The following is a 16,523-nucleotide window of genomic DNA, read 5'->3' on the forward strand; positions in this document are numbered from 1 at the left end:
GGTGTTGCGGTTAGTAAATCAATATAATTTTGTTGACTCATTTTTGTTGGTTACATGTATTTCACATTTAAATGATTATGTCTTGTGTATATTATTTTGTAGATTCGTTCGTTTATTACTTGCATGCGCCCAGTTATTATAGTTGATGGAGCACATTTGAAAGGTCGATACATTGGAGTAAACTTATTAGCAGTAGCCATGGATGCTAATAATGGGATATTGCCAATAGCTTACGGGGTTGGCAAATCTAAAACCTCTGATTCATGGACATGGTTTATGGGGAATCTTAGGGATTTCATAGGTCCTATTAGCAATCTGACAATCATATCCGATAGGGAAAACTCAATTGACAACGATGTTAGAAGGTGTTTCCCAGATGCTTTTCATGGACTTTGTGGTGTTCATTTGTACAGAAATCTAAAATCAAGGTCTGCTGGTATAAAAAATCACAAATGGACATACTTGAAGGCTGTAAAAGCTTATCGGGAAGTGGATTTTAATAAACATATAAATTGTTTAAGACGTGTTTTGCCTCAATGTGCTCAAACACTAGAAGATGTCGGGTTTGAAAGATGGTCAAGAGTGCATCAACTTGGAGTAAGATATGGTTTCATGACGTCTAATAGTGCAGAATCAATCAACGCTCTAAGTCGTCATTCCCGGAAATTACCCATTACTATGTTAATGGAGTTTTTTTGAGCCTCTATTCAACAGTGGTACTACAAGAAAAGAAACCATGAATGCATTATTTCTTTAAATTCGTAACTTATCATATATTTTACTAAGTATTATTTATTTAAATTTACATGAACATTGGAACGTCGTGTTACACCATGGACTGAAAAAAAAGATAACGAAACATGTTGTGAAGTCAATGTCATGAAGAGTTGAACCATGTTCAAACACTTTGTTTGAAGTATTGGATAATAACTTAAATTGGCTTGTCGATCTAAATGCAAAGACGTGTAGTTGTATGAAATGGCAAACATCTGGTTATCCGTGTGGCCATGTTATAAAATTTGCTCTTCATCTAAACCAAGATGATTCAAGCGCATACGCTATGGATTGCTACACTACAGAAGTATATCGACAGACTTATGCCAAGATTGTCTACCCTATTCCATGTCCTTCTGAGTGGGATATACCAGATGACTTACAAACAGTTTTGCCACCAGTCATGGACAGCAGGCTACCTGGACGACCAAAAAATCACGATTGTATATCGTCTAAGGGTGAAGAGAAGATGATATCGACATGTAGTAGGTGCAAGGAAAATGGTCATACAAGGTTGACCTGTGGATCACCAATGCCATCAAAATCATCTTTTCCTCAACCAAAATATGGATCCTCATCAAAATCCAAAGCTCATATGGTGCCAAGGAAAAGGAAATCAAAATCGTAATCAAAATTAAAATCCCAATCACAACCGGCTTCACCTTTTGAGACTTATTAACTTAGGTGATTTTTAAATGCAAACGTTGTATTATATGTATTTTATGTGTGAATGCATACATTTCAGTTAGACATTCATTAGTAACTTGAGTTTGAACATTCTATGATATGTTCAGTTGTTATCACTTATCAGATTGTTGTCTGTTATCTTTTTGAAGGTGTTTTCCTTGAATTTGCAACGCGAAAGTTAAATTCACGTTGCGATTGTTACGAAATTCAAATTCAAAACGCGGAATCGCAACGCGAATTTGACTTTTGCATTGCGAATTTGACTTTCGCGTTACGAATTTGATTTTCGCGTTGCGAAAGTGTACCTTCAACAGGTTTTTTTTTGCCTTCAACATAATGCAGATTGAAATTTAAAACAATAAATCAACTTTTACAAATCAATTAAACAAGCAAAAAATAAGAATTATTTATACATCAATTAAACAAATCAACTTTTACAAATCAATTAAACAAGCAAAAAAATAATTCTTATTTCCTCATCAATTAAACAAATCAACTTTTATAAATCAACTTTTACAAATCAATTAAACAAGCAAAAAAAGTGTACCCGAGACAGTTGTTTATGCACAAATACATCAATTTCATGCAGCTCACTTCAGGATTAACCTGCAGAAACCAAACATTTGCTCAAACAACACTTTCTACACATATAAAACCAACAAACAACAAATTATTGAATTCTAGGTACTTAACCAAACATTTTCAAACCAACAAAGAGTATATATGTTAACAACACTTGCTCAAACTTACCAATTGTTTATGCACACTTTCAGTACGCGGATGCAAGTAGGCAACGTCTCGCATATATCGCTCGAGCCATAAAATACCGAAACCACAACCCTACTGCACTTCTATCTCTATCTGTGGGAGGTAGAAACTATTTACTTCCTGTCGTCAAACGTTCCAATCACATGCATACAAGAGGACCACAATCCCCTCTGGCTCCCTCCGTTTGTTGTGGAGCAGTCTCGTCTCTGATCATTGTAACTTTGAACTTTTTTGGCTTCTTGTTTCCAGAATTAGTCCAATAATCAATCACATCCAAGTATTTAGCCAAATGAGCACTCCATCCCTTACAAATAATATCTCTCAAATTATACAATGGTATGTAATTCAACATGCTGTCATATACCATTGTCTTTAGGGATGGGGAGTTGAAGCTCGATGAGAAGTCAATGACAACGTTCCAAAACAGGGATAAACACCTGCAATCATAAATAATAATTCAATTACGCATATCAAATTTTTATTTATGAACACCTTTAAAATATTCAAAAATAAATACTAACCTTATCGACCTCTCACCACGCAGGATAAAGTTTAGCTTTTCCATTACCCAACACATATGAAGTGTCTCTCTGATCCTTCAAGTGAGCTACGTGAAAAGACGTCGGCATAATAGTCCATCGCGTATTTTTTATTTTCTTCAATTTCCTTATTATCAGAAGACGTGACACTCATGCATCAATATGCTGTTTTATAAAAAAATACATATATTAGTGAATTTTATAAATTAAAAAAAAATTAATCAAAATGCAATATAAGAAGAATATAAAGCTTACCCCATTCAAAATAGCCATTGTCTTCAACCCCTAATAACACACCCCACCAAGACCGATAAAGAAATAAATGCATATCATCGTCGAGTTTGCATATGTCAGTGTAACACCCCTGACTCCGTTCATGTAGATAAAAATCAACTGCGGTCTTAGTCCAAAGGGTATTATCCAGAATTGTGTCTTGAAGTGTTCTCCTCTCCACTTCAGATACCGGAATGGTACTGACCAGTAACTCATACGAAAGCCAACTCTCATCCATCATGTCGGGTACGTGAGGGAGTTTATCAATATGTCGAGATATTATGCCATGTGAATCGGGCTCTTGAACGGTAGGAGGGACCTCTTGAACGATGACAGGGGCCTCTTGAACGATGGGAGGGGCTTCTTGAAGGATGATAAGGGCCTCTTGAACGATAGGAGAGGCCTCTTGAACGATGACAGGTGAATCGGACTTCTTCTTACGGAGTCTTGGCACTATTGAGGTGAACGAAGACGTAATGACACGTGCACGATGTCTGATGCGTGAACCCTGTCGTGCAAGAAAAACCCGACGTAAAGCATCTACCTTATCGGGCCGCTAAAAATAAATTAATACATAAATCAGTAAATAAACAAATAAATAATGTCAAAAAAAGTTATTTGCATTTTTAGTATAGTATTAAACAAACTTATCTCATTGTATAGAGTATGAACCTCATTCTGCAACGATGCAACAATCTCACGTAGAGCGACTATCTCATCACGTAAAGTAGATACCTCACCACGTAAATCACCATTGTCATCGCGTAAAACCTCTACCTCACCACGTAAAGATCGTACCTCATCACGACATGTACAATTGTCGTCACGTAAAGTACCGACCTCCTCACGCAAAGCATTGACCTCATCACGTAACTCCCCTAACTCATCCCGTGGAGGTGGAGAACGGAGAGATAAATGTCGTGGCATCCTTGCCGGTCGCCTATCATGAGGTGATGGTGGAGAAGAGGCTCGATGATGTGATGGAATAGGTGATGGTTCTCGTTGTGGAGGTGATGGCTCTGGGTGTCGAGCTGTAGAATCGGCTCGATCAGGTGATGGCTCTCGAAGTGGGGCGTGCTCATCATCCGTGCCATAAAAAAAACACTGACTAGCTTGCCACCAGTGGCAAGCTCAACCTCTGTGGGTATCAACCTCTGTAATGGATAGTTGGCCTCCTAACAATATAAAAGCTCAAATAAAGTTAAACGTCTACTAGTAATAACTTGTTTATATATATGGTAGTATTTGTGTTAACTTACATCATTCATCGTCGTATATGGTAGTAACTCTTCCCAATCCAACAGCTGGATCCTCCTCCAAGAAATAGCCCTAGGAATATCATTTGAATTTTTGATTGTATATGTCCGCATGCTGGGAAAAGCCTCAAATATCCAAATCTACAAACAATATAATACACAAACATTAGTAATTGTTAAATAATTAATTATAATTTTGTAAATATTATATAGAAATTCTTACCTTAAAGGCCCAAATAAAGCCTGCCAAAGTGTATTTGGAACCATTACCACACAAACTTTTTCGGTCCTCAAAGGCAGACGATAACTTTTCCCATGTAGCTTTCCATAGATATGAACCCCACGGAAACACGTTCCATGTATTTAGGTCCTCTACCAATAATATTAGGTCCTCAGAAATAGGTTGTCTGGCCTCTTTGCCTAAAAAGTTGGCATGCAAAAGTAATAAAAGGCATACTCGGACAACATCGAGGTCATCCATCCGAGTAAAACCATCTTTAACAAGTAATCTTTTCAAGTCGTCGACGTGTAAACTCGGCTTCGCCTTTGCTAGCTCAGGAAAAACCCGAGATAACCATGATGGGCGGACGATATGACTAGTGTACCAACCTACTTCATCGTGTCCGAAGCGTAGACCAGTGATTAAGCAAAACTCCTCCCGCCCAAAACAAGGTATACGCCAGAGGAAAATGAAACCATATCTCTTCATCACCACGTTGTATCCTCTCGGGTAGATCGTTAGTCATGGTCTGAAGAAACAAATGGATCAATATAGCATCTCCACCTGGATGTTGTACTTTCAGCCATGGCCCGAAGCAAGTATCCTCAAACAATTTTCTTTGTACAGGTGTAAGCGTCGACGCAATTGTAGTGGCTAGGCTTAATTTATTCCTTAAGGTCAAAGAAACCGAAAAAAATTTCTACAAAAACAATAAACATACCAAGTTAGATATAACAAAAACTACAAATTATACACTATAAACAGACATGATATTAAACAGTGAAAAAAAAGCCAAATATGTTTCAAACTTGCATGGTATTCACACAAGTTATTATTCTATCATAGTTCACAAAATGCATCAGATAAATTCCAGAAGTAAGCACTTATATGAACATTTAAAAGGACAACATATAGGTTTAGTGCAGGTTCAAGGACAACATAAAGAGTAGTAGTTTATTCTTGAAACTTAAATTCACAACACTGTAAAGTTAGTATTTGTCTTTGTTTTTTGGTTGGAGTAATACAATTCATTCAAGTTTTAATTTGCAGAAGAAGAATAGTTTCAAATAGTCTTCTGCAAATTGAAACTTGAATGAATTGCATTACTTCAACCAAAAGACAAAACAAAGACAAATACTAACTTCACAGGGTTAAAGACTAAACAGTTTAGTAGTATTGACAGCAACCGAATGAATTTACTAAGCAATCTAAGTGAAATGGTTAATCTATTATTGAAATTACCAGTAAATTTATCATCAATTTAAACATGAAAAATCTAATAATAATACAAAAATTTCAAAATAAAAATAATTAAAAAAAAACTAACCATCGGTGGTTGATTTTCCATTTTTGACCGTGAATGGTTGTGAGAGTGGCTCTGAGAGATGGAGATACACGGATTTCGTCGGAGATGGGGACGGATTTCGTCGAAAATGGGGACGGATGTCGTCGTAGAGAGTGAGAGATGGAGATGTGACTGAGTTGTGATTTAGGGTTTTAGGTTATGATTTGCGATTATACTATTTACATTTGTGTTGCGAAATTAATATTGTGTTTCGAATTCAAAAATAAAATTCGCGTTACGAAAATAAACGCGCTTTGCGAATTACAAATTCACGTTGCGATTTACAGATTTGCGTTGCGATTTACAGATTCGCGTTGCGAATTTGAAAATCGTAATGCGAATTCGAAAAAGCGCAACACGATTTACATATTCGCGTTGCGAATTTGGAAATTGAGTTGCGAAATTGGAGTTCGCATTACGAATTTGTTGATCATTTTCGTAAATCCAAAAAAAATAATTAAAATCATATATTATAAGGTATTTTCGGTCATTAAATTATTTTCTCTTATCCATATATGGAGTGCGTGCATGAACCTACATGCATGCTTCACAACTGTAACTGACGGATATTGACAACACAATTTTAAAGTTACTTAAAACTTTTAAAAATTTAAATATCTCAATTTTTTTTTATAAGAAACGATTAATTTAAAATAACTCAAACAAATAATTCAAAATGACGTGATTTCGAGATATTTGACTCAAAATGATTTGATCGAACCACTTCAAACGCTGTTTGTGATGATGCTGAAAGGTCCATTCTACCTTTTTACCTGTGTTTTTGAATGAAGTCGAATGATCAATGGGCAAGTAAAGTATATAATATTGGTTATGAAATCTATGATGCTATAATATATTGTAAAGCTTGGAAAACAATTCTATGTGCTGCCGTAGACTTCACTTTCTGCATGCTTACATTTCCTGGAGGTGGAAATGGGCCTAATTCTATGGTAAAGTTGTACTTTTATTTATAAATTTGATCTAATTTAATTAAAATATAATTAAAACTCTTATACTAATTACCATATTTTCAAAAGTTTATATTAAAAAAATGAGAAAGAGAAAAAGAAGGGTAAAGAATTGATTGATTTTGGGAGCATCTAACTAATTAAATAAAGTTAAGCAATCTGCACTTTTCATCTGCTGAATAAAGTGGTGTTAGTTGCATTGCCTAGACTTTTAGAGACTCTAGGTCGTAGGTGACTTGATTATAGCCAAAGCAATTTTTCAAAGTCGGAGGAGTTATTCCCAGACTATATTTTTAATATTATCGGTATATTTATAGATTAATTTAAATTAAATTTTATAGATGTTTATATACTAGTGATTCTTCTAATTCAATTTACAATTTGAATAATTTATAATATGATTCGTTTATTGAAGAAATAAAATTGAGAGAAAATAAAAACATGTATTAGAAGTTGAGGTTCTTAGATCCAGTTCGCACATAATATCCTCCTATTCGTTTATTGAAGAAATAAAATTGAGAGAAAATAAAGACATGTATTAGATGCGGAGGTTCTTAGATCCGGTTCGCACATAATATCCTCCTATTCGTTTATCGAAGAAATAAAATTGTGAGAAAATAAAGACCTATATTAGATGCGGAGGTTCTTAGATCCAGTTCGCACATACTATTATTCGTTTATTGAAGAAATAAAATTGAGAGAAAATAAAGACCTGTATTAGATGTAGAGGTTCTTCGATCCAGTTCGTACATAATATCCTCCTATTCGTTTATTGTGCGATCGTTTTTGTTATTCTCTACGTAACATATAATCGGAATGAGTAATATGTTAGACTTTGTTATTCAATCGTTGATTTCGAAATTAACAGTTCTGCAATCTATATCATATGTAAGGAGTTAACAAAAGTCAATGATTTAATAATTTATACTAAATAAATTATCACAAACCAACTATTTAAGTTTATTTGTTTGCTCATAAAATGAAAAGATAAAATCTTGATAAATTAAAATAGAGAAATTCAATTATCAAATTTATTAAAGTAAAGGAATGAAATTTGTAAATAGACCAAATTGCTAAGCACCACGTTTAGAAGGGACCATATGCATAAAAAAGGTACAGAACATGCAGGCAAGTGTGAAAGTAAGTCTAATCCCTTTCGAAGCTTGCATGTGGCATTTTGCGGTTAGAATTGTTCGATGTAGCAAATCAAACAGGCTTTAAATCTCCATCATAATGTCTTATAATTCAAAAGTAGATTCTCTTGATGCATCTGGTCTGGTCTCCGGTGTAAGAGATACATCAAATCATCGACTGAAAGTAATTGGTTTGGTATATAATGAGCAAATCCTTCATGGTGATGATGATGATGATCATCGTGTTGTTGTCCCATGACCATTGGTTTGGTATGCTAGTGTCGTTCTTTTTTTATTGTTTTGCGATCGTTTAATCATCATTATCTGCAATAAAATCTCATACGAGAAGGTCCCTATTCGAATTTATAAAGGTATACCTTAGGGTCAAGAACCTGGACGGGCACACCTTAGGGTGAAGAATCCTTACAAAGTTGGACGACATCTGAGGAGGGCAATACTTGCAGCTAAAGATATAAAAAATGGTGTTGTTTGATGATCATTGGTTTGGTATGCTCATGTAATTCTTTCTTATTGTTTTTACCAATGTTATCCGTAACAAACTTTCATATGAGAAGGTCTCGATTTGAACCCAGAAAGGCACACCTTAGGGTGAAGAATCCTTGCAAAGTTGGTGGACATCTAATGAGGACAATACTTGCAGCTAGAGATATAAAAAGGGGAGAAACAGGAGGCTGCATTAACAGTAATCATGGAAGCACAACAGGATCGATCCCCCATATGTCCCTGGCATATTCATGTATTGTACGGTCACTGCTGAACTTGTACGATCCAGCTGTGTTCAATATCGACATTTTCGTCCATCTCTGTTAAAAATATATATATGAATGATGAGTCGAATTCGAGTCCGGATAGCATAAAACATGATAATTGGTATCACAAAGCCTATCTTGCATTCCAAGACAGTAAATGCTAGAGTTACCAAATGATACTCACCTTTTGGTCTCTGTATGCCTCATCAACCTTTTCTTGGCACTCGATGTAACTCGGAAAAATCTTTTCCAACGAGGAAATAATCAGCACGGCCGTAACCTTCATTTCCTTCCAAGGATCCCATCACTTCTTCATAGTTGTAGGGACCAAAAACACCGGTTCTTACGTATGTCTTCACTTCCTCAAACCTTGGGTCTGGCACAAACTGTTATAAGAGAAAAATATATAAGATTCTTTGTTATGCCACATTCTCATCTTGCAAAATAGAAAACTAAAGTAAAGGCTCACCTTTCCCTCAGCTCTTTGTTTCCTTAGCCCGGCGATTTCATGAGCCTCGGCACCGAAGAGGAAGAAGTTATCCTGTCCGACCTCTTGTCTTATTTCGACATTAGCTCCATCTAAGGTTCCGATTAGGATGCAACCATTCATCGCAAACTTCATGTTGCTGGTTCCACTAGCCTCCATTCCGGCCGTGCTAAGCAGTTGATTTGAAACAATGAGTTAGCCAGAGAGCAATATTAATCAACCTGCAGGGAACTTATTATGCATTGATTGTGTTTGTATGTTGTTCACCGTCATCGGAAGGATTCGAAAGTACGAATCCTTTTCCGAGCAGCTTCCGAGTTCAATCATTTGATGTTAGATACTTAGATTAAACACAACTACACATAGGAAGAGGAAAGGAGCCGACCTTATATGCTGAGACAACTCACTGCCGGGAATAAGCATTTCGGCCACACTTACATTGTAATCAGGAACAAACACAACCTGACATAAACACAAAGAACAAGATCATGGTTACAAACAAGGATCATTTCCAACATCAAGCAACCATAAAAGATCAGTTTTAAGTATGAACAGCAAATATGGCCGACAAAGAAACCGATTAACTCGGATCGGAAAAGAGTTCCCCATATATAATACCTTTAGAAGATCACCTATTTCAGGATCATGGTTCACAATATTCCCAACATCTGTGATGAACTTCACTATCCTTTTGGCTTGTACGTACGTGGCAAAAGCTTTTCCTCCAAACATGCATACTCGAGGAACAAAGCTTGCTATTCTTTCCTCATGGCTCATTTCTTTCATTTTCTTATACCGATAAACTATTCCCATGATGTTCAATAACTGCCTCTTGTATTCATGGATGCGCTTTATCTGCAATTACATCCATTAGGTGTACGGTTGGTTTATACTGTTGTATTCATTACTAGAACAATCCGCATTCGACACTTGTAGCTGCATATCACACATATTTAAACATGGATATAGGGATATGCAGATACAAAAGAGTGCAGAAAAAAATAATATTAACTAGGAGGAAATAACCTGCACATCAAACATTGAATCGGGATTGATGATGTAGCCGGTTTTTTCTCTGAGGAAAGATGCAACCTTGACCTTGTTTCTTCTCTTTGCTTCCCTCCATTCAGATTGAAGATCCTTGTTATCAGCAAACTGTGGACAATTCTCATCAGTCCTCAACTATATGAATGTAAACACTACTAATTGACTGAGAATATAGCAGGATCAAAGTGCATGGCTTTTCCCTTTGTAGCAGAAACTTTCATGTAAAGAAACTATATGAATTGGATGCTATAATTGATGTACTAAAGCATTCAATCAAGTTATTGTTCGGATATGCATACCTTACGAAGTGTTGCCAATTTCTCTGTATTTACAACCCAATCTTCTGATGCAGTCCACTTAGTTATAATTTTGCTCAAATCTGGATTGCAGAAGCGGATCCATCGTCTTGGTGTAACCCCATTTGTTTTGTTCTGAAATTTCTCAGGCCACAACTGCCAAAAGCAAAATATATGTATATCAGAAGTCCTAGAACAAAACCATTGGTTCAGTATGTCAAAATACAGTGAATGGAAGAGGAACATTTTGGATGGCAACCTGATAGAATTCATTGAAAACTTCATTTTTCACTATTTCACTATGAATCTCAGCAACACCATTCACTGCATAGCCACCGGCAACGCATAGGTTAGCCATTCGGATCATCTTGGGAAGTTTTGGATTCGGCTCAATAATCGGTGGCAGTGGCACCTCATTTATCTCCTCCATGTCCTCTTCCTCAAGTTGGTCCTCCTCGGCTGTAGGTTCGGTTTCTTCATCAGAAACATCATCCTCTTCAGTTGATTCAATGGCCTCAACTGAACTTTTTTCTGGTTTTACAAACAATTCAACTACTGACTCAGGCAATCAATGTTATCCAGAATTCTCATTTGTTTCAGTTTTTCTTGCAACAGATCCAGATCCTCCGTGCCGTACTCGGCAATAATGGTTTGAATAAGCTTATACAGAGAGTAAAAACAGATGTTAGATCATGTGGAAAAGAATAATTATGTGGAAAAGAATATGCATCTTAAAGAGGAGAATTTCACAAGATTGCCTATAAATTTACCTCCTCATCAATCATTCTAATGATCTCAACATGTCGAGGAAGCAATTCTTGCATCAGCTCCAGACTCCATTTCTCCAATGCCTCAGGTAGAACTGTATGGTTTGTGTATGCAACAGTTCTGGTGGAACAGATCACCATTAATATAAATACAATCTACTATAACCAGAATCCAATTTACTAGAGCAGTTCTTTCTCGATTTGTTATTTGTTTTCAAGGATGTAAAATTGATATTCGGAGCAGAATAACAATTTATAATATGCAAGTCCATGAGAGTAACTGAGTAAGTACCTCTGAGTGATATTCCAGGCTTGTCCCCAGTTCAAACCCTTGACATCAATCAATATTCGTATCATCTCCGGAATGCATAGTGTTGGGTGAGTATCATTCATCTGAACTGCAACCTTTTCAGGGAAATGTTCCCAATTTACAGACTCTCCTGATCTCCTTTCGTAACGTGCAATAATGTCTTGGAGAGAAGCTGAGCATAATGTATATTGCTGCTTCAGTCGAAGAGTCTTCCCCTCAAGTGATTCATCACCAGGGTATAATATGTAGCAAATCTAGTCATAATAAGAGATTATAGCATCATGTAAGAGTTAGAATGACTGTAACTTGGATGTCTCCCCTGCATCAACACGCGTATCGGGATTCAGTTGTCAGCCCACATATGTCTACATCGAAATTATCATCATCTTTGAAACCTGCCCTCAGAGCTGTCACTTAAATGTGAGCTCCCTTTGATTCAGATTAAGAACATCTCCTTAAGAGGCCAGGTGACAAAGCCTTAAAAGAGCCTGCTGGTTTCCAAAGAAGACAATTTGTTTAATATAAGAATATCCAGGGTCACAACCAAATCTCGATACGTACAGTGATGCAAACCAGACTTCAGAATCTCCACGACTACGACAACTTCTCAGCTTTGAAGTGCATCAAAAGAATGCATGAAAGGGCTTAGATATTGTTTTGTAAGGTTTTTAAAAACTAATATGGAAAATAATGGTCTAATTGAACTCCAAATGAATGTGAATTCAAACCTTTTCAGCATTCTTCATTGCTAAATAAGCTTTGGCATGATCTCCAGCATTGAAAGCACTTAAATCAAACTTTTCTGGTGCAACTTTAGTAGACCACAGCCGGAGGTTAATCGTAGTTTTAGTTCTATATCCAGGAATTGGGACATCATAAGCAACAGCGGTTATATCTTCTCCTCCAACCCATTCTTTAGTTCCTTCTGGGCCTGAAATGACTTCACCGTAGAATTTTACAGGGTATGACACATCATTTCTCATAAGTTCCCATGGATTTCCCATCTGCAATAATAACCAAGAAATGATGATTAACGTTCATTCAGTCCTTGAGCATTCAGTCTTATCACTAAGAAAACAAGAAAATGACCTACTGAGACCCGTATCGGACTTGTGTAAAACAGTACCTCGAGCCAATTTTCTGCAACTTCCTCCTGACCATCTTTCGTGATATGCTGCTTGAATAATCCATACTTGTACCTAAGTCCATATCCCCAAGCAGGGTAATTTAATGTTGCTAAAGAGTCCAAAAAGCAAGAAGCTAAACGTCCAAGGCCGCCATTTCCAAGTGCAGCATCTGGTTCCTGTTCAGCAATAAATTGAAATTTTCAGTAACTTAAATAAAGAAAAAATGTGCAAATCTTGATGAATTTCCCATTTTAAGCAAGGTAATTACGCTATAAATATAAGCATTTTTAGAATCATGTAAGGATTTAACCTCCCTAGCTATATCTTCTAAATTGTGCCCCAGTTTCTTCAAAGCTTCTGCATAAGCTCCTGTAAGCTCTAAATTACCAATGACATTCAACAAAGCTCTACCCTGCATCAAATAGAGACTGAGAACATTCAAAAGAAATTTGGCAAAGTAAATTTGTTTCCAAAAAGCACATCATTAGCATGAAAAAGTACATAAATTTAATGTCAAATTAACCTGTAGATACTCCATAGAAAGATAATATGCTTGCTTTACATTTATCTTCTCATAGTAATCATAAGTAGCATTCCAGTTTATAATAAGAGAATCGCGAATACTTTGTGCCGTTGCATAGAACGCCTTGGGGAGCTCGAAACGGTCCGGAGAGAAAGACGGTGTGAACTCGGCGTGGTATTTGATACTCGATGCAATGGATGCAGAATAAGGAGCAAAGGTATCTAAAGAGGCTGCATATCACAGAAAAATATAAAATGAATGAATCAAATGACCAAAAAAAAAGATCAACAGTTCATCATGTTCAACTACTATGAAATTTGCAGCAAGTTGTTAAAAAAAGTGGAAGTTACCTTCTCCAGTGACTTGAGCTTCATCTTTGAGGTCCTGCTTTTGGTCACTGGCAACACTTTTAACAGAAATTTTTCTCCTCAAGAAAGTGAAATTTGAGCCTTGTCTGATGAAGAAAAAGTTTGGGTTTTTTGCTTTATAGTTAAAACTAACGAAAGTGGAGTGAAAACTGGTTGCAGAGAAAGGTAGAGACGCCATTATTGTTGGTTTCACTACCCTTTCTCTTCAGTTTTTGAAAGAGTAGGAGACTATCTCTGTGTGTGTATGTGATAATAATAAAAGAAAGAGAAACGAAATGAGTGGAAAGAAAGAGTGTTGCTTTTGTCGTCTTATCTTCAAACTTGTTGCTTCTTCTTCTTAGTCTCATGTTATACACGAGGGAAATTTTGAAACTATATAAGATTATCCACGATTATATGTTATTGCTGTGAATAAATTAATGGACAAATGAGGACCATTAATGGAGATTATAAGCATGCTTAAAATCAGATATTTTCTGACAAAAACTAATGTTGTGTTGAGATTACGCAAAAAAGCAGGAGATTCTGATCACATGGAGTAGTTGAAGAGGGGACCATCTCAACTGGAGGCTAAGACTTGTCCTATTGTAAGATATTTTGCAGAAAAAGGGGGGGGGGAAGGAAGAAAGGATGTGATAGCTGCTTAAGAGAAACTCTCTGTTCTTAGTCATTTTGTTTTCTTAGTTAGGTCTCTTATTCATTTCAACAAAGATAAAAACACAATCGATCAATTGAACATTAACTCGGTTGATATTATTATTATCACAATGTGACGTTGAACATAATTTTTTACTAAAATTAGAAAGCAAAAAAACAGTATAATGCTTTTCTCAAAATGGGAAAATCCAACAGAAATTCAAACACCAACGGTTTAAAACAAAGAGATTTCCTACAGTTTTGGAGATTATTGCGAGGGGGGAAAGGATTGCTCTGTTTTTCTCCGGGACGCCTACCATTTGTTTGATCGAAGATGGAGCAGATTACAAATAAATGGTAATTCAAAGTTAACAAAAATGAAATTCTCACACTAACACTCATCCATTTCCAAATAATTCCTTACACAAAAACCCTTTTTTTGTTGGTTTGTTGGGTTTGTGTGTATATTTTGTTTTACTCTCCATTTTTTGTCCAATTCCAAGTTTTTCTCAGGTACCCTTTTGTTTAATCTGCTTGTATTTGTGTTTTTTGTTGATCCCGTTGCTTTGAATGTGATGAGTGGTTCATAGTTGAATTCTGGGTGAACGAAAGACATTCCTTGAAGTTATTAATCTTTGTTTTCCTTTTTTTTATGAAACAATTGCTTGTTTATTTCAGGTACCATTTGTTGAATAAATAACTGAACAGACAAATTTCGGGCTTGACAAAATGTTTGGGTTTATGAAATCTAAGCAAAAGCCGGCTGATGGTGAGGACAACCAGGACACAATGTCACCTGCTACGAGGACTTCCTCTGGTCCTTTGCTGTTGGCAGATTCCATGGAAGAGGACACTGCCAAGGGAAAGAAAAAGCAAAGTTCGGCATCCAGTAGGCCATCACCGGCAAAGAATCGCAATAAATACAAGGACGATTTCCGTGACTCAGGCGGGCTACAAGCCCAGACCACCGAAGATCTCGAAGGTTACGCCGTCTACAAGGCCGAGGGGACAACGAGTACTGTCAATAACTGCTTGAAGATTGCTGAGAACATCCGAGAGGATGCTTCAAAGACTCTTGATACTTTGCACCAGCAAGGAGAGCAAATCGAAAGGACTCATCAAATGGTTGTTGGCATGGATAAGGATTTGAGTAAGGTAAGCTCGATCTATGTAGCATGTCTTTTGCACGATATTCCGTGTTGTTAGCTCCACGGCTTTCCCGATATAATCTCTTTGGTAGGGAATTGTATTCTCTGTCATTACTATGGACTGAAGTGTTAATAATCGAAACCGGTATATGCAATATTCTTGTGGTGTTTTGGACCATATAATGTTATTTGATTTCCTTGTACAAGAAGGCAACTTCTTTGCAGCTCTCATTCTCCTACTTAGAGTTCACGTTTCCAATATCAGGGTGAGAAGCTTTTGAATAATCTAGGCGGTGTGTTTTCTATGCCCTGGAAACCGAAGAAGACTCATGATATTACTGGTCCTGTGATCACCGCAGGTTTAAACTTCTCACATCTCTTCAATGCATTGATTTATTCGAATACTTTGCATTCAGCATTGAATTGTGGTATGATTGGAATGTTCATTGCATTGGTTTGGTAGATGATCACAAGAAAGACAAGGGCCGGAAGGAGCAGAGAGAAAAGCTGGGTCTGGCTCCTGCACCTAAGAAGGGTGGAAGTAAGACTACTTCGGAACCAGAACCGACCGATGCCATGCAGAAAGTAGAGGTAAGTATCATGACATGCCTGCAAATTTTAGTAAAATTCGACGACTGTGCTAGGATTAATCCATTGTCTAACTCCAGCTCGAGAAGAGAAAGCAAGATGATGCACTTTCGGATTTAAGTGATATCTTGGGTGATCTAAAGGGCATGGCTGTTGACATGGGAACTGAACTTGATAGGTCTGTTATCTTCACTTTTGTCACGTTGGCTTTACGCTACTCGAAAAATCTTCATTTCTCATATTATTATTACATGAAATTGGTGATTGCAGACAAAACAAAGCTCTTGATCATCTAGCTGATGATGTGGATGAACTGAATAACCGAGTGAAAGGTGCCAATCAACGTGCCAAAAAATTGCTCAACTAAAAACAGTTACAGAGCTTACCAAATTTACTTTCACATACCTGTCTGTATTACAGATGTTTTAACATTTCCCTTTCGTCACTCTTTTCCTGACCATTTGAGGGTGAAGATTTTGCCGGTTACTTTCTC

The 16,523-nt window shown here is 36.7% G+C and overlaps 2 protein-coding genes across 2 annotated transcripts; one reads left to right on the forward strand and one right to left on the reverse strand.

Moving 5' to 3' along the window:
- Positions 1-8,478: 8,478 nt before the first annotated feature.
- Positions 8,479-13,836, reverse strand: LOC120156408 (alpha-1,4 glucan phosphorylase L-2 isozyme, chloroplastic/amyloplastic-like). The gene is given in 17 exon segments (XM_039167719.1): positions 8,479-8,787; positions 8,918-8,974; positions 8,976-9,119; positions 9,203-9,389; positions 9,606-9,682; positions 9,839-10,075; positions 10,247-10,375; positions 10,567-10,719; positions 10,823-11,133; positions 11,136-11,223; positions 11,334-11,451; positions 11,623-11,894; positions 12,369-12,644; positions 12,767-12,943; positions 13,078-13,179; positions 13,291-13,520; positions 13,641-13,836. Coding segments are annotated over 17 exon segments (2,871 nt in total). The 3' UTR covers positions 8,479-8,670.
- An 854-nt stretch (positions 13,837-14,690) lies between these two features.
- On the forward strand, positions 14,691-16,435 carry LOC120156410 (putative SNAP25 homologous protein SNAP30). Its single transcript, XM_039167721.1, has 6 exons — positions 14,691-14,799; positions 14,967-15,449; positions 15,708-15,801; positions 15,906-16,033; positions 16,111-16,208; positions 16,301-16,435. The coding sequence occupies exons 2-6, from the start codon at positions 15,024-15,026 to the stop codon at positions 16,395-16,397; spliced, it is 843 nt and encodes a 280-aa protein (XP_039023652.1). The 5' UTR covers positions 14,691-14,799; positions 14,967-15,023; the 3' UTR covers positions 16,398-16,435.
- Positions 16,436-16,523: the final 88 nt, after the last annotated feature.

Source organism: Hibiscus syriacus, unplaced genomic scaffold (genome assembly GCF_006381635.1).
Source record: "Hibiscus syriacus cultivar Baekdansim isolate YM2019G1 unplaced genomic scaffold, ASM638163v2 tig00111220_pilon, whole genome shotgun sequence".
Taxonomy (NCBI): domain Eukaryota; kingdom Viridiplantae; phylum Streptophyta; class Magnoliopsida; order Malvales; family Malvaceae; genus Hibiscus; species Hibiscus syriacus.